Source organism: Vidua chalybeata, chromosome 5 (genome assembly GCF_026979565.1).
Source record: "Vidua chalybeata isolate OUT-0048 chromosome 5, bVidCha1 merged haplotype, whole genome shotgun sequence".
NCBI classification, from domain to species: Eukaryota; Metazoa; Chordata; class Aves; order Passeriformes; family Viduidae; genus Vidua; species Vidua chalybeata.
This window is the reverse complement of record NC_071534.1, coordinates 56,893,364-56,915,940: the sequence shown is the minus strand read 5'-3', so window position 1 is coordinate 56,915,940 and position 22,577 is coordinate 56,893,364. Positions and strand designations below refer to the sequence as shown.

Sequence of the window (22,577 nt, the reverse complement as noted above, 5' to 3'; positions counted from 1 at the left end):
AGGAAGATTCTGGAGGGGGATCTGGACAGGCTGGATCAATGGGTTAAGGCCAGTTTTGTGAGGTTCAACAAGGCCAAATGCCAGGTCCTGCTTGTTGGTCACAACACCCCGCTGCAGCACTACAGGCTGAGCAGATTGGCTGGAAAGCTGCATTGCAGAAAAGGGCCTGGCGGTGCTGCTCAACAGCTGGATGAACATCAGTCAGCATGTAGGTGGCCAGGAACGCCAGTGTAATCCTGACTTGTATCAGAAACAGCATGGCCAACAGGACCAGGGCACTGATTATCCCTGTTCTCAACACTGGTGAGGCCACACCTGAAATCCTGTGTTCAGTTCTAGGTCCCTCTCAACAAAAAGGACATTGAGGTGCTGGAGTGTATCCAGAGAAGGGCAATGGAGCTGGGCAAGTCTCTGGAGCACAAGTCTGATGAGGGGCAGCTGAGGGAGCTGTGGGTATTCAGCCTGGAAAAGAGGGTCAGGGGAGACCTTATTGTGGTCCACAACTGCTTGAAAGGAGGCTGTGGCCAGGTGGGGGTCGGTCAGTTCTCCCAAATAACAAATGACAGGACAGGAGAAAATGACAAGAGGAAATTGTGGCAGGAGAGGTTCAGATTGGATGTCAGGAAACATTTCTTCACCAGAAGGATTATCAAGGACTGGAACAGGTTTCCCAGGGAAGTGTTTGAGTCACCATCCTTGGAGGTATTTAAAAGATGTGTAGATGGGGCCCTTAGGGACATGGTATATTGGTGGGCTTTGCAGTGTTAGGTTAATGGTTTAGGATCAAGATCTTACAGGTCTTTTTCAGCCTAAATGTTATATGGTTCCATGGAAGACAGGAGTTACTAACATGTTTCTCTAGTATGTTTTTGTATATTAAGGATCAACCAAAAAAAAAAAAAAAAACATTGTGCATGCAAAGGGCAATGCCAGTAAGCTCCTGTGGCAAAGATTGGCTCATTATTTTACTTTCCTTTTGCTTTGGTATCAGAGCAGTTACTCTTGCAATTTTTAAGAAAAAATGTGTGGGTTTTCATGAGAAATACTCCCTTTTCTTCCTTTTGTTGAACTAAAAGGCCTCTTTATGAGAGACTGTTAGCTTACCTGCATTTCAGATAATTTTGAACACATAATGCTTTTTATATTTACAATGGAATATATATAAAATATTGTTAAAATAGAGTTAGCAACAAACTGTTCAGTGTATGAAATATGACTGAAAAATAAACTTTAAGTAATATTCAAAATTTCAAAACTAGGTCAAACATCATAAGCTATTGCTAGGATTGATAGGAATCTTGGAGCAAAGGTGAGTGCCAAAAGGCTAATGTTCTGAAATGTTGAGTTGTACAGGTGGATGTAGTGACACATGCTGTGCCAGAGTAATTTGGCAGCTCAGGCATAATCTTACATTATTTTGTGGTTTTTCTTTGCTTATTTGCAAGCTCGCCTGGGGACTCATTCTAATACCATCTTCCTCTCAGAATAGAGGTCGAGTTGTTTTGACAGGTTGTTTCTGTCCTTAATTGTTCAGTTCACGATTCTGTAATCATACAGATTTTAATTTTGAATTCAGTGAAACAGAACAAAATACTGACAATGAACACGAAGAATAAATATTTTATGTGTATAGACCCGTCTGGTATGAGAAGCATCTGTTTAAGATGGCTAAATGTGATCATTCAAAATAATGTACCAATAAGCGTATTTAATAAAAATATGAATAGTTATGTTTTTTGTCTACGGGTTACCTATTTTTGACAGTATGCTATTTTGGAATGCATCTTTGTAATGTATTTCAGTCTTTAATCAGAAGACTTCCTTTACCCAAACTTTATGTGTAGATTTATTGAAAGTGTTGGGAAACTTACTAAATGTAATTTTTACTTCTTTTGAATTTTGATTAAAGAACTATTTTTTTTAACTGTAAAATAATTATGCTATCAGAAACTGCAGTAGAAGTAGTTTTTATAAAATACTTCACGTCCTAAAGTTGACAGTAATTATATAACTTCTTGTTCATTGCACATACATACTTATTTTCATTGAAATGGAAAATTTAGATTTAGATTATGCCAGTCCAAATTACCTTTATCAGCAAATTAGCTTCTGCTTACAATTACTTACAAAGTAGGAAGAATTAGCTTCTTTACTCAATGCATCTTCTATTCCAGTTTTGCATCAATTAGGTATAAAACACAGAGTTTAGTAATCCATTTTTCAACTTGTTTAGACTAGAAAGCAACTTTCAAGAAATTCATTATGCCCGTTTACTACCACAGTTGAAATATCACAACTGGCACAATTTATTGTTCTTCATTACTTACTTTTAATGGCTACAAACAACCAAATGAAAATTGTTTCTGCTGTGTGAAGAACAAAAATTTTGTGAGTTAGTAACTTCGATTAGAAATAAAACTGCCTTTTTTTTTTACATCCTGCTTGATGTACTAGATTATCGAATCATAGTAGTCTGTAATGTAGGTATCCAAATGTGGCATTCAAATAATAAATTTAACCCATTATCTCATTTCAGTATATTTAACTTGCAGCTAGATTTTTCTAAAGCAAAGGCAGACACACAATAGCAATTCAGCATTTGACGTGAATCTAATAATCTAAGTGATCTAGTAATGCTGCAGTGGGTGGAGAGGTGGCAGAGGACAGGGCTCAAAGGGTTATAGTGAGTGAGGCTACATTTGGCAGGTGAGCATTCACCAGTGATGTCCTTAAATGTTCAAGTCTGAGGCTAGCTCTGTTTAATATTTTTAGCAGTGATCTGGATGCAGGAGTTGAATGCAACATTACCAAGTCTGCAGATGATACTATACTGGGGGGTACTGTTGACTCTTGAGGAACAAGATGCCTTGGAGAGGCATCATGTTAGATTAGAGCATTGGGCAGTCATCAATGATTTATTTAATATTTGAAAATTTAACAAGAACAAGTCACAAGTTCTATACCCTTTATGAAGTAATTCTGAGCACAGGCTGGGAGAGGAGGGGCTGGAGAACAGCCTGAAGAAAGGGATCTGGTTTGTCCTGGCCAGGAGGGCAAATCCCATCCTGGGTGCATCAAACACAGCATCTCCAGCTGGTCAAAAGACTTGATTATCCCACTATTTATTATCCCACTGTGTTCAGTGTTGGTGTAGCATCACCTTTAGCATGGTGTGCAGTTCGTGGCCTTACAATTTAAGAATTTATCTATATTTGTTTAGATTTATATTGTAGAAGGATGTGACTTTAGGAACATAAATACCAGGTCCGCTGAAGACTTCTTTAGCCACAGATAAATGGAGGCTGACAAGTGCTATAGAGAAATACCAGCGCTTAATACATTTTCATTGATATTTCTTTTCAGTTATTATTGGAAACAAGATGTAATAAGTGGACCTTTGGAGTAATGTGTTGTGATGTCGTATTTTTTTTAAAGCCCTCATTTTTGATTGTTTTTAAAATCTAAAAGATTTGTACTTCCAGCTTCCATAATGAAACAACTGTTTTATATTGGCTGATGCATTCATATAGTCAAGAAATACATCCTGAGGGAAAAAAAATAGTCTTTATTATAATTTAGTCTTTATTATAATTTAGTATCACTTAACTTCTATTACCTTAATCTCTAGGTAATGTTTCCTGTAATAGAGCTGCCATATTCTTGGGATTATTCTTTTAATTAATTTATTGGTTTAGTGCCTTTTTATATATTTCTTAGATTTGTAAAGTTTGGAAGATGAGCATTTACTCATTGTTTTAGCTGATAATACACCTCTGTGAATTTGGATGAAGGGATGATCTGGGCAGCAAAAGTCTCCAAAGAATGTATTTGTATACAGAAAGACAGTAGGAATGTCTTACTTGGGCTTTAACAAAGACTTCTTGTCATAAATTTGTCCAAAATAAGCCATTAGCATTTCTGCAGTATTTGTCATCTACACCATGCTAGTGTCATATTTGAGCCTGTTAACTAAAGCCTGTTAACAGAATCCTGTGATCCTTTTTGTAGAAAATTCTCTCAATATAGACAAGCCATGTAGTAGATTAGTTCTGTTAGCTCTAGCAATAACCCATGCAAGTGATTCTCACAGCTTTTAAATTGTATGTGTTCTACAAGACACACAGTGTGTGAGAGTACTGGTTTAGAAACCACTGATTTGTATTGGTTTTATTTGCATTTATTTGTAATACTAAGAAATTATTTAAGCTGTAAATTAGTTAAGTTTTCTCACTGTATTTCCTACATATTAATCTCACTTTTTCTTGTTTCAAGTGAATGCAACCTTTACATGTCCTTTCCTTATATTTCTTTACCTTCTTAATTTAATAATTTTCTTTTCTGATTGCCAAAATTTTATTTTTGGAAGCCATTATGTTATTTGGAAACCACATTTCTTGTTGTGTTGTCCCAAAAACATTTGTAGCCTAAGAAATTAGTGAGGATGTATGTACCTAATGATTTCACATTTTAACTTTCTATATTTTTGTGGTATATTGTAAAACTGTGATCTTAATGTTTTGTTAACATAGTGCAACTCAGACCAATTATTTAATCTGTCTAGTGGCAGAAAAATCAGTCCAGTGTAATGTTTAACTGATCTATATTTTGAGTGTTCTCATTTGGTTGTGAGAATTTGCATGCACCACCACAAGTTATTTCCTTGAGATTGGAGGAGTATTTTATTTTTTTAGACAGTGCTCTTTATACTTCAAGATTTCAGAAAAGCTGCAGTAAAATAACTTTTATTCTATCTTCAGAACAAGTTCATAGGCACTTGGATCAGCATGAGGTGAAATACTTGCAATTTGCTTTCCGTTGGATGAATAACTTGCTGATGAGAGAAGTCCCCTTACGGTGTACCATCAGGTTATGGGACACATACCAAGTAAGTACTTTTTTAAATCTCCATAACTCTGGTAATGTGTTTTGAACATGCCAGTGCCTTTGTGAGTGGTTTTTCTTGAACCTTTTGCTTTAGTGTCATCAGAGAGTCACCATAATAAGAGAAAAAACCTTTAAAGACCACCATTACTTAGAAATATTTAATGTCTTCAGTCTTCTTGCCCTTCAAAGCCAAGCACTTGATGTCATGATAGTTTGTAGTACTAAATTGAACACTCACTCAAAGTTAATGTCAATACTCCTTTCTGTCTCTTCAGAGAAGAGAAACATTGAATTGTGCCTAATCAATGCCCTCCATAGATTCTGAGTTCCAGGCTTCTTATTGTCCATCTGCTTAACTACTCAATCCAATATTAGCTTTCAGTCTTCAGCTTTTGTCCTTTGTCATGTCTTCTGTCTTACTGTTTATTCAGACAAAACTCGATGTTGCTGACCTCGTGTTATGGTAACTATTTTTCCTCAATAATTTCTTTTCTTATTGTCAGGAGAAAGAATTGAGGTGTGAGAAAAGGGGTTTACGCATTCTTAGTTCTATTACTTGGTGTTTCAGAAGCTTCTGGTTGCAATTCTTGACTATATGTTTAAACTATCCTTATCTACCAACTTTGTTGTTGAAGGTAGTGGGGGAGGTAAAAGTAACAATATTTTAAATTCCTTAAGAATTTTCAATTGTATTAGTCAGTAAATATGAGATTAACTCATAATTTATGTAGTATGTTTAAATATCATTGTCTTTATATTTACTCATGATGTAGAAATGTTACATAAGTTTCATACACTTTAATGCCAGAATGTCTACTTAGATCATCTATCCAGACCTGTAACAGAGAATGAAGAACTGTTTGCTCTTCATTTAATGAATCCAGTAAATCATTCCAGTGATGTCTGATGGTATCCAGATCTGATAAAAACATGTTAAGAAATGAGGAATCTATCAGTTCTACTGTTAATCTTGTCTAAGAGGTGATATCCTTGCAGAGTTTATCTTCAACAAATATCTGAATTGAACATGGCTATTGTTTTAATCTGAGGTTCTTTTGCCTTCTTTGTTTCATTATAATATCTGTTACTCATTGTGATATCTGTTATTACCTGGCCTTTTATTCCAGTGTAAAAAAATTATTCTTTATAAGACCTTCATGATAAATTGAAAGACTGAGCTATTTAAATGTTTTATTGTAACTAATTTATCTCCTTTTGAATAATTTTTGTTGCTATTGCTGCAGTATTTTTAGCTCCTGAAGGTTTTTTACCATGCTACCACCAGTACTGCTCTTGGTACCTGATCATTAGCCTTACCTATATGATAAAATAATATAAGAGAGCCTCTTTAATCCAGCTAACTACCAATATGTACCCCAAAAATATATGTTTTTTACAGAATTTCAAGTTGAGTTCATCTCTGAGCTATAATTTTATAATAATGTTGAGAATTTTCCTTTGGAAATGAAGTCTGGGATTAATTTCTCAAACTATTGCATGCTGAAAGGAGCCCTTTCTCATTGCTAGTCCATAGGCATCTCTCAAGTTGCACTTCAATGGAATCTTTATCCATAGTAAGTGCTTCTGATTATTTAATTATAATTTTAAAAAAAATCTGATGTATTTAAAGTAGTATTTAAAAGCTTAATACTTGAATCTTTGCGTGACATTTCCAAGGGTATCTTTTAAATCATAGTTTCTTTGAGGTATTTTTATCCCAATATCTAAATGGCATTCTTATTTGCAGAGAGGGAACTATTTTTGTGTATTAAACAAGCTTAAGGTTAAGTAATTCTGTGTTTTGACTCAGCAGGTGCAACAGTTTTGTGCTGTTTTCTAGGTTTCATTATTTAGTAGACTGCTCTGTATGCACGCCTTGTCTAATAGCATATTTAAAATCAATAAGGATATCTTAGACACATTTTTCTGAAAGAACTTCAAGCAACTCCTCAAGTTGCTAATCAGATTTCAGTTGTGCTTGCATTACACTGATTATCAACCTATAATATGGATCTTTTCACTCTGATACTATGGATAATAAATGCAGGGAACCTGCAAGAGCCAGTAAAGTTCATGCAAAGTTTTTGCTAAAGCATTAAGCAATAACATTACAGATTTTTACCCAACTTGTCATTAAGCCATTCTGTTGCCTGCCATTTCTGAGTTAACTGCTTACAGCTGTACTAGCAGTGCTGCTTTCCAAATGGAAAACACTTCAGAGACAGAATTTGTTCAGTTGGTTTTCTTGTCTGCTTCATATTTTGAACTGTAAAGCCTGCTGTAGGCCAAAATATATCTCTGGTTTAGAGGTATATTATTAAAGAAGTTTTTCAGAGGTTTTAGCTATGGATGGGCCTGTGATGTTTGATTTGAAAGAGAGACATAAAATGAGTAAAGGCAAGAAATACAATTAGCTCTCCAGATACTGATGGGAGGAACAATCCTACTAATAATTGTAAGGAGGGAATAGATGTTTAACTACTTTTCTCCCTGTACTCAAAGGCTGATGATCCTGTTAGCAGGCTTGCTTTTGCTACCTCATGTGTCCTAAAGCAGTAAATTAAGGACACATGGGAGTTCTGCTTAGATTTACACAGTTTTACTGTCTGCTATTTCAGTCTGTACTTAGGATGTGCCTGTACTGACTTTTGCCCCCTGATAATCTTGAACTACTGTAAACAGAATTAGCTTTACCTGCACTTTAAGTTCAGAAAGGTGAACTAATCATGTTGTTACATAACATCAGCAGGGACTACAGGCTTTCATGCCTACACTGTTGATGTCAGGCTTTTGCTCAGACTCCACCTGCCTTGTGGCTCTTGGGAAGGGATGGGGCATTTTGAAGGCCCTGTTTACAGACATCTCTAGTCCCAAAGTGTGTCATGATGTGGGAATGGCAAAGAAGCAGTGTCAGATGAGGGTTCAGGAGGGGTGGGACAGTCAGATTCCTTCATGTGGAAGGAATAGGAAGGCAGGTGAAACTGTCAGATCCCTTCATGTCTGCACTTGGAGTGCATTCTGGTTCCCTGCAGAAATCCAACAAGAAGAGACCAGTGGCACCTTTTGAAAGAGAGGATCTACTAATCCTACTGTTTTCACGGAAAATAACATTTTTCTCTCTTTTGTCTTCCTGTCTCCCCATTAAAGCTGAAACCATGCCTTGTTTTGCCAAGCTGCCTGTTTTCCTCTGTTTCAGTGGAAAAATAAATACTGTGCTGTTTCCAGCTTAAATTCTGGATTGGTAATTTTCACAGCAGGCCCCAGTTTCTCATGAACTGCAACAGAGGGTTTTCAGGGGAATAACAACACACTTAAATTGTCTGCTATTGTATATTTCCTAGTGTGAGAGATAACTGCTGTTGGCTGGAGGTATTGGAACTGCATTCTGCCTCTTGGTATTTGTTACTGTTCTTCCAGTGACTTTTGTGAGAATAGAATTGGACACTTTAATGATGTCCACCTCTGTGGTGGAGCGTATGGTAGTAAGAGTACTCTGGCTGGAGTCATATTCTCTGTCTAGTTTAATTTAGGATTCATCAGTCAGTTGTTAGGGTCTATGGAGTAAATAACTGAACATATCCCAAATACCTGTACTTGAACTAGTTAGAGTTGAAGGGAAGAGAAATCTGGAAAGGCTCCCAAATCCTCACATCAGTAAATGCTCTGTTACTTTGTAACTGTGTCTATGAAATCCACTAAAATACATCACTGTCTTCTGAAGAAGAAGAGTAGATAGAGTAGACAGAGACAGACACATTATGAATTTTGCTTGCAAAGGATATGTTGAGAAAGCTTTTTAGCTGTAAGTATTTAGTTTGATTTATTATTTAACCTGAATTGCATTTTGATCAGTGAATTCTTCACTTTGTGGTTTTTTGCTTGTTTGTTTGTTTGGTTTTTCTGTTTTTTTTTTTTTTTATGCAGTAAATACCTTTTAAATTATTTCAAAATACCAATTGCTTGTTAAGTTATACCCAAGACATTTAAAATTTAAATCCATAGAACTGAAACTAATTAATACGAACTTTCATGTCCACAAACCAAAATAGGGTAATATAACACCTGAGTTGTATCTTTTATTATATCTTGCCTTTTTGTCTTATGTGTTATCATCTTTTTTGGCACAAAGGATTGGTAAAACAAAGTGGCACAATGGCTGAATTATTCAGTATATATAAGTGTTTAACATATTTCCATGGACTTAGAAAATACAAGTTAGTTTTGTATTTGGTCCTTGACAAAAGGATGCTTTGACACTATTTTAAAGATTGCTTTACTATTTGAAACTCACTTCTGTGGGCTTCTAACTTTAACTCAAGATTTAACATACTGTATTAGAAAAGATAGAGATGCCTCAATGCTCAGCATCTCTGCTGTCTTACTCTAGATAAGTATTTTATATGTTTACCATCAAATCTCAGAAAGTATCCTTTCTTCAGATGGCATTTGACATTTGATGGCAGTTTCCATTGACGTTTTTATTTTCATTTATTTAAACTCTTAAAAAGTGTGTTGTCCTTCAGGCACTTGTAAGATACGCTGTGTTTATGTAGCTCTGTAGTACTGTGTTGGGGATAGGAAGCAATGTCATTTCAGAGGTGGCAGCCATTCCCAATTCTTCATCCTTGACTAGAAATGGCAATACAGGACTTGAATGTCAGTGCTTTTATACCAATACTCAGAGCAGAACAGTGTTTAGTTTTGAATATCAGTATTTTTTAACTGTTTAAATATGGAGTTCAAAACTGCATTTGACTTGTAGGCAGTTTGCAGCTGGAAGTCTCTAACAAGGCCATCAAATTATCTGGATGCAAGATAACAAGGTGTTATACTGACTGGTGTTTTAAATAGGATAAGAATTTTCATAGGCATAAAAGTACTTAATTTTATTTATTTTTCATGTAGAGTGGAGTGGATGTATTTTTCATTAAAGTGCTTACTTTCTGATCTGATGTTCTCACATAAATTACCTTTTTGTGTTGTCTTTTATGCAGTGATTTCTCTGTGTAACTCACCACAGTAGTAGTACATAATTCACAGAAGAGACACCAACACTGGTTTCATAGCTAAAAACTTGCTCAGAAAAAAGAAAACGGAAAAGGAAAATAAAGTAGCAGCTATGTATGTTAGTTTTCAGTTCTAAATACATGCTGTCATATGCTGCACGAATGTTTAGAGTTGAAGTGTACAACCTAATATTTTCACCTGCCAGGAGGCATTTTTGTTTCATACCATTTAGCTGACTGTTGTATTGCCAGCTCACCAGTAAGCAGATGATGCAGTTGACATGAATAATGCACTCAGACTCCTTGGAAACACAAAATCAGGGAGATGAGGTGGGTTCTTTTTACATCGCCCTGCTGTCCTACTTTGTAGCATTGCCCTGTTCTTGTGTGAGGAAAACTTTACTGTTACCAAAGTAATTAAAGCTTACTGTGTAAAATTAGGCACAAATGAAAGAATTTATAAAATCCTACCATGTAAAATGTAAAACAGGTACAAAGATTAACTAAAGACACAGAAAAGGGCAAATAATAACACCGATAGAATTTGACAGTACCGGTGAGTTGATTTACTATCTCACTGCTGAAATAGGCTTTTCTTCCTGTTTTAGTTCCCCTCAGCTCCTTTGCAATATCTATTAGTTTTCTTCACATTAGGGAAGTGAGGAGGCTGATGAGTACTACAGCCGATGCAAGGGAGAGAGGATGAGAGAGAAGAACTGTGATTTCAGCCCTAGTGTTAGATCAGAATTATTGCTTTTCCTTATTTGCCATCTTTTCAAAGCAGATTTTCTTTCTTGGTTGATAGTACATTTCTCAGGGTGCATCCCTTAGACGAACTTCAGTAGGGAGCACCTGTTGCTGGTGGATCCTGCTAGATTGTATCTTTCTTACAGAAATCCTGCAGGTGGATCTAGAAAAATACATTTTTTTCCTGCTTGAAATTTATTATTTTTTCTTAATTGAGGGGACTGATACTTTCTTTGCCCAAAATAAACACTATTTTTTTCTGGAAAATGTAGATCTTTTGACCACCATTTATATCTTCTCTTCTTCAAGGAAGGCTGAAGTGTATTTTTTATTTCTTTGACTTACATGAATATAAAAATGAGCACTATCTCGTAATGGACCTAATGCTTTATTGACCAATATGGTAACAGACGTATTTGTTTCCCGTTTATTTCTTGGTATCATTTATGTAGCTCATTACTAAGTTTTGATTAAGGGAATTTTGTTTAAAAGTAGGCGTCTAATGTTAAGTTTTAAGAAATAATATTGGTACAATTTTCCAGAAGTGCTGAGAATCCATTTCTCCTCTCAAAGGTGAGTACATCAGGTAATTGTTCATGGTTAGTCCAACTTGACTGTCTTAGTGGTTCATGTCATGGATGACATCAGATGTTTATGCTTTGCAGTGTTTTTACCTCTGTGTGTATATCCAGACTGCATTTCATTTGTCATTTTATTATTCAGTGGCAGAACAGCTTTCTGAAACTTTTTGAAGCCAACTTTATTTTTTACCAGTAAAAGCTATTTGGAATAATTTTGCATCTCTACCAAACTAATATTTTTCAAGACCACTTAGTATTTTATTGAACAACATAGATCCTATTCTGTTATTGTTGTCCTTTTAATTTATGAACACTTTCTCTCTCATTTGACAATAACTTTATTTTAGAATCTGACTTAGTTACCTCATAGGAAGTGTCTGGACATATGAATATTTAATATCCAATTGCTAATATGTGGGTAGTATCATGTCTTTCAAATTTCTAGGCATTTGTCAATTTAAACTGGCTAGTGGGTTAAATGTTCTGGAGTAGGGGAGACAGACATAGTGGGATATAACCTTTCCTGCCAGATGTAAAATATTTTCTTAGGAAATAAAGGTAAAAAATACTCTGTGTCTTGGTAGTGACTCTTCTTGTCACTACATGCTGTAGACTATAAGAGAATACAGCTCCTGGGTTAAAAAGCATCAGTATCTTCAGGAGGCTGTACTCAGATCATGCCTCTACTTTTGATCTTGCCACCTGTTGTTTTCCCTTGGGAATGTTTTTAGCTCCCTACCTCAGAGCTAGAATTCACCATCCTACTGTCTACTGAGCTCAGCCTTGATCTTGCCAACTTCCATTATAATTCAGGAAAACCATTTCACATTGTTCTCTCTAAAAGTAAACTTAAAAGTATGGTTTAAATCGTATTTAGTTATTTGGAACCACAGGAAGACATGAACAGGTGAGAGAAGAACTTTTTATTGCAAGGCTGGCAATCCAAACATGTACCTGTTTTAACATAATGTCCTTCTTTTGACTCTGCATTCATTTGGAAGTTTCTCAATCCCTTTGTATTCAGCAAATCAGTATTTTCTTGTGTCAAGAGAGTCCTGGTACATCAAATTTCTGTTGAACTCGAGCTGTTTAAAAGTTTTTATAGTTTTCAAATCTTTGCCAGACAACTGAGTGTCATCACCTTCTACCAAATGCGTAGTTACCTTCTGGAATAATTTTGTTGCCATGGCAACCTTCCACTGGCAAGAGTTGTGCTCATTAGGAATTTATTGTGGAAGTCAATTATATTTCAGTGGTACAGCACTACTGAAGTCACTAACCTCTTCTTGTTTGTCTTAAGTGCAATCTGAAATAATGGAAAACTCAAAGTAAAGAATGTAAGAGTGTTAGTTAAAAAAAGAACCACACTGCTTTAACCATATGTACAACTTTATGTACAGTCTTTAACATGCCTAAGGATTATGTGCACAGAGGAGAAAAAATAAATTTCTTAAACAATAATTCAGCTTTTCAGTGTATATTTAGAACACTCTCATTCATATATGACAGTGTTTTATATATGAATATAGCTCACAGGTTTTCTCCTATAATAGAAAAAAACCAGATGGTATTTGTAGAATTATAATTGTGTGTATGTATCTTTTGTTGATCATCCAAGTCTAGTTTGTTAGTTTTTCCTATTTATTTTGTGGTTTCTTGTGGAGAGAGAGGGTTTCCAAATTCTCGGTGAAAGCAGACTAAGTGGGTCCTGATTTTCTGCTGGATCACATTCTATCACATAGCAGTATGCACATTCAGCTTCCCAACTGTGATCGCCAGTTTCACCTGCACTGGCACGGGCAGATATAAAACTGACAGTGGCAGCCTCTCTGTATGATTCCCCAGGATAGTTGAAGTTGTTAACTGGCATAAATGCATGCCTTTGAATGGGTTTGTCTATTACTTGCCAATACATGGGAATTTCCATGTTTAGAGGTCTGTCAGATCCAGAACTCCAAAGTTCCTGGTCTGGGGGCCAGTTCCTACTAGTGGGCTTGCTGTGAACAGCTTCACCCAGTAAATAAATTCAGGAGCCCAGAGAGAGATTTAGAGTGATTTATGAGATCTATGGTTTAGAGTGGCTCATCAGCTGAATGCCTTTTTAGGCTCCATTGAACATATTGACTCCATCTTCATTAACTTTGTAGCATAAGTACACAGCATGCTGGTAGGCACTCAAATTTAAAACTCTTCATCTCAAAATGGAAGCTCTCTGCATTTTTGCAAAAAGTGACTTGAAATTCTTTTCATAATATTGAAAAGGACTTAAGATGTGAAATTCTTGAACCACTAGATCAACTGTTTTAATATAAGTGTGAATTGGAAGTATGTTTGTGCATTGCTAATTTTTGTCCATTTTTCTTTGGAGGCATTCATTGACATCAGGGAAGATTCAGTGTGGAAAGTAAAATAAGGAAAAGGATGAGAACCCATGCTTTTCCCTGAGGAAGGTGTTTAGACATGCAAAAACCAGCAAATCAAAACTCAGTGATACGCATAGAGAAGTCGGTAGGTTTTTCTAGGTTCAAGTTCTTTAGGCAGCTTCCAGTACTTTTGAAATAGATATTAATTTTTCTGTGGCTAAATGAAAGTTAATTGTGAGTGCAGAGAGAAAGTACTTTTTCTTATGCTTAGCTTAGTTTAGCTTGAAGAATGTGAATAATCCTATTGACTTCAACAGAACACCTCATGAATTTTTTTATTTAAGCATGTACTCTCAAGTGCTTTATTGATCAGGATCTTGATGAATGCGGATAGAATACTTGTAGAATGTTAGATACAGTCTAGAAAACAGTTTGTTTTGCTCCTTGTCTCCTTTGACATAGCCAGTGTTTCTAGAAGAAGGCTTTATTAAAATTAATATTGTTCTCAAAGACAAAAGTCTGGACGAGAGTTGTGTTGCTACACAAGAAGACAAAAAGGCAGATTGCCTTTCTTACATCCATACGCTCTTTAATGTTATGCTCCTTCCTGCCATAGAGCCCTTCCTCAATGAGCTTCACTGATGTGTTTTAAGACTACATTACATTTAAGACTAGACTACAATTTCAAGCTTAGTATTTTAAATCTCCTTAGTTATCTTTTCTGAAGTTCCAGTTAGTTGTGTCAGTTATTATTGTTTGTAGAAGTGAGCACTAACAACTAAACCGTGACTGCCATTTGACTTTTCCCTTTTTTGTTCTGATGTCTTGTTGTTGCTAAAACCTGAACAAATGTTCAAAGGTCCTAACATGTTGTGCAGTTCTCTGGTTACTTGTTTCAAATTTATTAAGACATCCTTAGCTACTGCAGCCTGCACAGAAAATCTATTAAATGTTAAAGATAATTTTAACTCTTTGCCATTGTGTAAGACATAATACCTAACTTCAAACATAACTTTGGGGGAGTGGGTGAGAAAGGAGAAACTAATATTTGACAAATCCAGTAAAATTCAGTAAAAATAGCTTCTATATAGCAGCATGGATCCTTGTGAAGGGCTTATGTAATTGGCATAATTACTGTTTGTTTCTGGTATGCACAACCTCATTAGAACTACATGAAATAATAAAAACTTATCTTCTTTTGTCTCTCCTTTAGCTCCTAGTAGTGATCTTCTTTAATATGCTGTCCTTTCTTGTATTCCTGATACGTGACAGTCTTGTGCTTTGCTCTGCCACTTGCATTGTCCTTGGCTGTCTATTTTGAGAGCTGTTCTGCCCTTTCTTCCAGTCTCACAGGGGTTCTTGGTTCTTTTTCACTCTTCCTCCTCCATCCTACTCATGGGTGATCTGAGGCTTTCTTACAACTTCACTGTCAGCTTATGCCGATGATTTGCATATCTACTTTATTTTCCTGACCTGTCTTCCTTAGTTAAGATACAGGTTTCAGAATGTCTGAATGACAGTTCTCCTGAGATAGCTGACAACAGTTACTGATACCAAGAATTCCTCTTTTTCTCAGTAGAGCTCTTGCTTCTCTTATTTCATAACTTTTTCTAGTAGATTCTGCATATGATTTTTTTTTGTTCAACATATTTTTCTCTTACATTTTCCAGACAATCTGTGCTGTACTTTCCCCTGACAGAATTTCAAAAAGCCCAATTCCTATTCTTTTTTTTTTCAATTTCCATCTAATACAAATAATATGAATACCTTTAAATCAGATAGAATATGTAATTTTCTTCTTCTGTTATTACTCAGATGTTCCATCATTCAGTTCCTTCATTTTCTTGACATTTTTCTCTGTAAGTGTTCATATGGTTATCCCAATTTAGTTTCTGTTCTCTCAGCAGTAGGTCAGAAACTACTGATCAAAAAACTCCAACTATTTCAAAGTGTATATAAATCTGATAAATTTTGGCTGCTCTGTGCTTAGTTGGAATTATTTTTTTTTGTAGTATGAAACTGAAATAATGCTACTAATGCTGCAGTGTGTAGGTGAATATGAAGAAGTTCTAAAGTGATACCTAACATGGCATCAAAAGTGGACAATGTGGACAAAGTGGTTTTCAAGTTAAGTCTGATTTTAGCAGTCCTCTGGGCTGTCTTTAGTAAGCGTTATTTCACTAAATCTTTGCCATCTTTAGCTGTTAAGATACATTTCTACACAACAAAAAAACTTCAGCATGGAAATCTTCAGTTGGGCACTAATACAGAAATAAAATTGTTCTGATTATTCAGATCTCTGAACAGAGTATATACTGTGAAAGTACACATGGTGAAATATGTAATTAATATACTGGTTATTCTAATTAACTATACAAATCAGGTTTTACTAATAATTACTGCATATTTCAAATTAGTGAGTTAATTTGATGCTTCCATCTTTTAAATTTTGCCTAGTCTATTTACTTGTTGAAAACATACCTCAGTGAATGGACATTCTTTTCTCTGTTCAACCTTTTTGGCTACACCCTAATCCATTTTCACTGTGTGCAGTAAACCATAAACAAACTTGTACACGGGAGTCGGTGGGGAAGATTCATTTCATGTAATTCAGTTGTCTTCAATAATGTTCCTTAGGGTAATGATATCTTTCAATGAAGATAAAATTCAGTGTCTTTAAAACACTCAAGACTAAGTGTAATATCTGAATCACAACTTGAGCATCATTGCTTTGTTGCAGTACTGTCATGACTTTGTAAACAATGAAGAGTTTATAAAGTGAAAATAGCTGTTGTGGGAAACATCATTCAGAGATGGTGACTCCACATCTGCTGTTGTACTTTTTGAAAGTTGTGACTGGTGGTAATTAAAGGAAGATAAGTTTTGATTCAAGCTGGAGATATGTGGGTTAAATTCTGGAACTGTATTTTTCCACAGTAGGGATGGAAAAATAGAACTTGATTTTTATTTAATAAAGAAGTTAATTGTGAGAAGGAACAGTGTATTTTATATGGCTTTCTCAGTTTGTATTGACCCTGATGTTTGAGAAATACTGATTTCATGCAATCACATAGAATTTGAATTGTGTTTTGCAAATGGCACAAGTTTCTCATTCATGTTTGCTGACAGAAGTTGCAAAAAATGGATTTGGAAACTTCATTTGAAAGTAACTTATGAAATGAATTTAAAAAGCGATACTCTTTTTTTTTTTTAAGTGCCTCTAGTAATTTGTGAAGTTGAACAATACCCTTTTCTCTAATGTTTATAGTAGGTTATATACTGAATTCAGCTACTATTATTTTGAAATGTTGAATATTATTACACTAAGGATACTTCAGCCCACTTTATCAGAATAATAAAGCACAGTTGTATTTAGTTGATTATTGTGATTTCTGTTCATTCCATTTGCAGTGGTTCACAATGCTTTAATTTGCAGGGGTTCACAATGCTTTAATTTCATACAGGCTAGCTTTTATTTCTCTGCTGTTTTAAGCAGCACTGGCAATTCACCAACCTTTCTACCTCTGTTTCCAGGTCCTTCAATTGCAGCTTTTGTATTTTCCTTGTTTTTTGGAAATTAAAAATGTTTTCTCTCTCCAGTATCACTAAGTTGTTGTCTTAAAGATATATTTTTTACAGCCATGGAAATGAAAACTTCTAGATTGTTGAACAGTGTGGTGCCAGTAACCATGCTGCTCATTATGGGGTTCGTACTTGTAGATGTTTATAGGCAATATCCTGAGATAGCTCAGGCTGCTCTCATCTTCCTGTCATTTCCTGTTGCCTTCAGTTACTTGCTAATGTGAATGCTGATGTAAGCTTTCAGATAACCCGATTCAATCCATCTTACATAATCCTGGGTTAATTAGACATTATGTCAAGGCCAGTAGTGCATTTTGTTATTATATGGAAATCAGTGCAGTCTATTAAATGGTTCTTAGTCAGTGTCTAATGTTACTCTGTGCATCTTCAACATCTGCTGAAAAAAAATGGAAAAGCTGTGCACATTTTACAATAGTCATATATTTAGATTTGGTGACATTGCTGTATCATGATTACATGATAAAATTAATAATTTATTTTTGCAACCATAAATCAGAACCTAGCACAGCAGGTCACCTTGTCATAGAAAATCTGGTTAGTCAAGCAGGACCTGTTTTTCATAAACCCATACTATCTTGCAAATTTCTCAGTTTCTGTTGTAGTATTTTTTTACCTGTATAGCTCAACAATTCCAGAATTTGTCATGTAGTTTTCCATGTATGTAAAATAGTTACAAATTCCATGTAAATTTTTAAAATATAGTTGCATCTTCATGAGAAAACATACAGATATTTCTGTTTCATTTTTTTAACTTATTCTTTTGTGAGAAGACTGTTTATAAATGCCATTATCAGATGCCATTCAGTATATTTCAATTTATTTTCCATGGAAATTTGCATTGGAAAGATGTGATACCAGTGCTTTTCAGTTTAAATGAATTAGCATCCACTAAGGAAGTTGCGATACCTGCATTTTGAAGAGGAACGTATGTTGTGCAAGCTGATGGATTATGTTAATCTAATCAAACTGTCAAAGCAATCCTTCTTACAGTATTCTTCTTCATAAACCCAGTAAGCATTTGAACTTGTGTTTTATGCCTTTTTCCTAGCAGAAAGCAAGCACTGATCATACTCAAAGCATTTAGAAATGAGAATATTTAAAAAGATTTAACTGGCAAGCTGGTATGCAACTATGAGTAATGAACAGGAAAGCCTATATCATGCTCATCAACAGTCATTAAAATATAGTTTGTAAACTTACAGCCGATACTTTAAAAAGAACTAAGGTACATATTTTCTGTACTATTTAATATAGCATTTCAATCAGATACTTTCCTTTTTAGAGGATAGCTGATTAGTAGTGATTCATACAAAGCTCACATTATCTTCCTGTGTGATCATCTTTCAACCTGCACTTTAAGTCATATTTTATAACAGGGATTCATTATAAGAGGTTTATTTCTAAATTTGATGTGATTTTTTTTCCTACTGTTTAAAAAGACATGTCTACATGTCATTTTATCCTCGTATACTTTAGATGTATTTAGTTATTTTAACTCTGTTATTACTTTCTGTTCTATCACATTATTTCAGAGACTGAACACAGAGGAAATATTAATTGCTGTGTTGATTTATTATTAAAATGTCAAATCGGAGAAAAGGTGCACAGAAATACTACTGAAGCAGTTGGGGAGCAGATAAAAATATCCACTAAATACATTTCAGCATAGTTTGCAGTTAAAGTATCTTTGGTGAACCTTTTCTTGTTATCAGTTTTGCCATAATAAAGTTGCTGAGTAGTTATCAGTGTGAGCCTCTGGGAAGTACTAAGGGAAAAGTATTTTGGTGTATCACTATTCTCTCACAATGAAGGAACTTTGTTGATTAGAAATTTAAAAAAGGTCACTTTCAATTACTTTGAAATGCTCAGTAGATGAAGTTGAAACAAAACAGATACTCCTTTATTTCATATCTGAACAAAAGTGTAGTATCTGGTAGCATAACAAGTTGAAAGTTTTCAGATGAAAATACATTTTTAAGTTGATGAACAGAAAATGCTACAGATGTCTGTACTTTTTCTATGTGTGCTAGTTGTACATGTGTTATGCAGTATCATCACAAGTGATCAGGAAAGAAAAGTGAGTAACAGAATAGGAAAGCCTGCAGTTGGTAAAAACTCATTCAGAATTAGCATAGAGCTGAGCTTACAAACCAAGAAAAGCAGACTGAGACGGAGTGACGAAAATACAGTGGCACTTAAAATTACCATTCATGTAAATGTAAAGTGGCATGAAAAGATTTGGGTTGAAAAAGGAATTTATATTCTGGTACATAATCTTTAACCATGAACTGTGTGTTGCCACCTAGGAACAAGAACTGGAGGTCAGAATACTTTTAGGAAAATGATAGCACGAAGAACAAAAGAGCCTCTAATTTTGCCATTATATAAATCTACAGTGTTTCTATGGAACAGGTTGGGGGAAGTCAAGAATAAATCAAAGTGAAGAATGGCACACTCAAGATTCCTTAGCCAGGGTGGGTAAAAATGGTTGAGGGGAGAATGTAACATAGGTGTACAAAGTACATGTGACATAGGTGAAAGGTTAATCACATTTAAAAATTGGTGTCAGGTCCAAGCCTAAGATAGTTCTTTACACAGCATTTCAATTGTTGAACTCTTTACCACAACATTCTGTGGTCCTGAATGTTATGTGGATTCAAAAAGGGACTGAGAACACTTGTGAGAGAAAAATCTATCATTAGGAATTGAAGCAGATTCCAATATCTGGATCAAGATACCTCTGTGCTATGATGCTGGTGGATGGGAAGAAGTTATCTAAAGTTTGCACTTACTTAGATTTTCCCTTACTCAAAAACAAGACACTCAACCTAGATTCTTTTAGAGTAGCCATACTGGACTCTGAAACTGTTGATATATTCTGAAACTGTTTGTTGATATATGAAACTCTGTGCATATATTCCACATAGAAAAAGATCTTTACATTAGAAAGGTTGAAGAAGATGCTATTTTTTTTACAATTTTTTTACAAACTCCGTGTGATTCAAGACTCTTTCTTCTTCCACAAGGCACTGTATTTTTTTATAACCACATCATGGTTGGAATGTTTTATGTTATCTCTAGGGTCTAAGGAATGCAAAGTTGATGTGCAAAATTAGGCAGCATTTCTTTGTCCATGGTATTTTTTAGCTTGCAATATTGATATTGAATTTTTCTACTAATTTAAATATTTAAATAGAAAAGTGCAACATTTTGCTTTGCGAGATATTGAAATCTGTGTTTTCTATGTAAATTTGTTTTTTTTTTAAAGCAATATTCTTAAATGTGTCCTCTTTTACTTTTCATATATATTTCCTGCTCTTCCTTCCATGTATATTTTAGTTGAGCACTTGGCAATATAACACAGTAGGAAAATTTAACTTCCTTTTTTGGTCTTCAAATATATGAAGAGAGCTGTGAGGAGAGCTGGCTTCTTCATTCACTGCAGGTCAGCAGGTTGCTTTTCAGTTTGCTGAAAAATAAATAAGCAGAGGAAAGTGTGAAGAAAAAAAAATGGATACAAATATTTGACATAGAATATGATTTGCATTATAGGAAAATTATATCTTTGCTTCTAATTAAGAAAACCTTTAAATAATTATTCATCAAAGTAATGGGATTATTATAGATAGACCTTTTTCTTGTTAATAAAATTACTTACACTGCAAAGTGGTTTTCCTTTAGGTGTTAATATTGCTCATAGAGTTAAGACCTGCTTTTTGTTTGTGTGCTGTCCTTACTGCTGCCTTTTCCTGGTCTCAAGCAAACATCCATTTTGACCTCCACTGTTTCCAGTAAACCCCTTTTTAATAATTTATATCTTATGTAGTTCCACATTATTCATAGCAGAAGCATTTTGATTTTATATGTGTTTAAATGCCAGAAGTGCATATATTTGGAAATAAATATTTCTTTAATTTTAATAATGATAGTTTTCCACTACAGATAAGACATTTATATTGTTTAACAGCATTAACAAAACCTAATGTTATTCTTTCAGCAGGGTAACCGGGAGGAAGTGGGGAGAACAAAGTGTAGGAGAGATGAGTCGTCTTTTTTTTAAATATTTCTAAATAAAGCAATTGTGTTAACATGCTTTGATCCCTCGAATAAGTGTTTAGAAAATGAAGGGAAGATAAAAATTTCATTCTTCTTTTGGGTAATTTAAAACCATTTGGAATTTGGTTTTCTTCCAGGTTGTCCCTTTATGTAAGTACTAAACATTATTAGGTTTTCCATCATATTGCTAAGTCTAAGTAATTAACAGAAAATTATGCAAAGTCAGAGTAATGTTGCAGGTACTTTTATTGTCGTAAATAAGTTTTGTAAAGTACTTTTTAATGGGGAATTTAACAATTACTCATTTTGGTATTAAAATGTAATGACTATCTGTTTTCTTTTAGATGCAGTTGAATTTATGATTTAAGTTACTCTGTGCATTTTATCCCCTTAGCTTTTATTCAGATTAATCAGCTTGTTGCTATAAATATTTTTCCCTAGTGTCATTTCCAAAAATTCTGCTAGTATCAGGAGAGAAGTAGACTTTGTAGAGTTAAATCTTCATTAAATATTTTTACTCACCAAAACAATTGGTTTTGTTTTCTTCTTGCACTTATTCTGCTTCATTGCTTTTAGAAGTGCAAATAAATCCTGAATCAGAAAACTCTTCATATTTAGAAGAATTTCTTGGAAGTGTGGAGATGAACACATGTGGAATCATGCATACTTGTGCTAAAACAAGCTTAATCTCACACATAATCCTGGAACTGATGCCCATGAGTTCATTAATGTTGTGTAAAAACAGTGTGTTAACAACCCTGAGAACCGTCCTTACCTCATCAAGCATGTATCTTCCTGCAATCTACCTTTGGTGCAGCCTCATTCTTTTGAATAATGCTATTTACTGAAACTGGTGTGAGTTGTGAGTGCTTTCTTGTTCTCCTGTCAGAGAGGGGTTTGAACTTGGGCTATCTCAGCTGCCATCAAGTTCTTTCCTTCTGCCCATGGCTATGAGGAGGATCCTTTTCTAATTTACTGTTTATTAGACATGACTAAGTTTAGGGCACAGCAGAGCTGGGCAGTTCTGTATCATGCTTTTGTGAGAGGAGGCAGGAAATGGCTGGCTGACCATGTTAGAAGCAGTCATTTCTGGCCCATTTCTGAGATGTGTCGGTTTACTGACTGCATGTGCTAATAATAACAAGCAGTTGTTTGTTATGATGTAATTAGTATAACTGAATAGAATAGTTCATTTGAAAGGGACCTACAATGATCATCTAGTCCAACTGCCTGACCACATTATGATAAATTTTTGTTGCTCACCTACACTAAATAAAAAAGAAAAATATCAATCCTTTACTGATTTCTGTTGATGTCTTCTCTTCCTTACATTACTA

General features: G+C 34.8%; 1 protein-coding gene across 3 annotated transcripts in view; it reads left to right on the top strand.

Moving 5' to 3' along the window:
- The window catches only part of TBC1D22A (TBC1 domain family member 22A), a 138,445-nt gene that overhangs the window by 68,075 nt on the left and 47,793 nt on the right, over nt 1-22,577 (top strand). For all 3 annotated transcript variants that reach the window (XM_053943140.1, XM_053943139.1, XM_053943141.1), the window contains exon 11: nt 4,758-4,885. In XM_053943140.1, the coding sequence (XP_053799115.1) occupies nt 4,758-4,885 (128 nt within the window). The remainder of the gene's footprint in view (nt 1-4,757; nt 4,886-22,577) is intronic.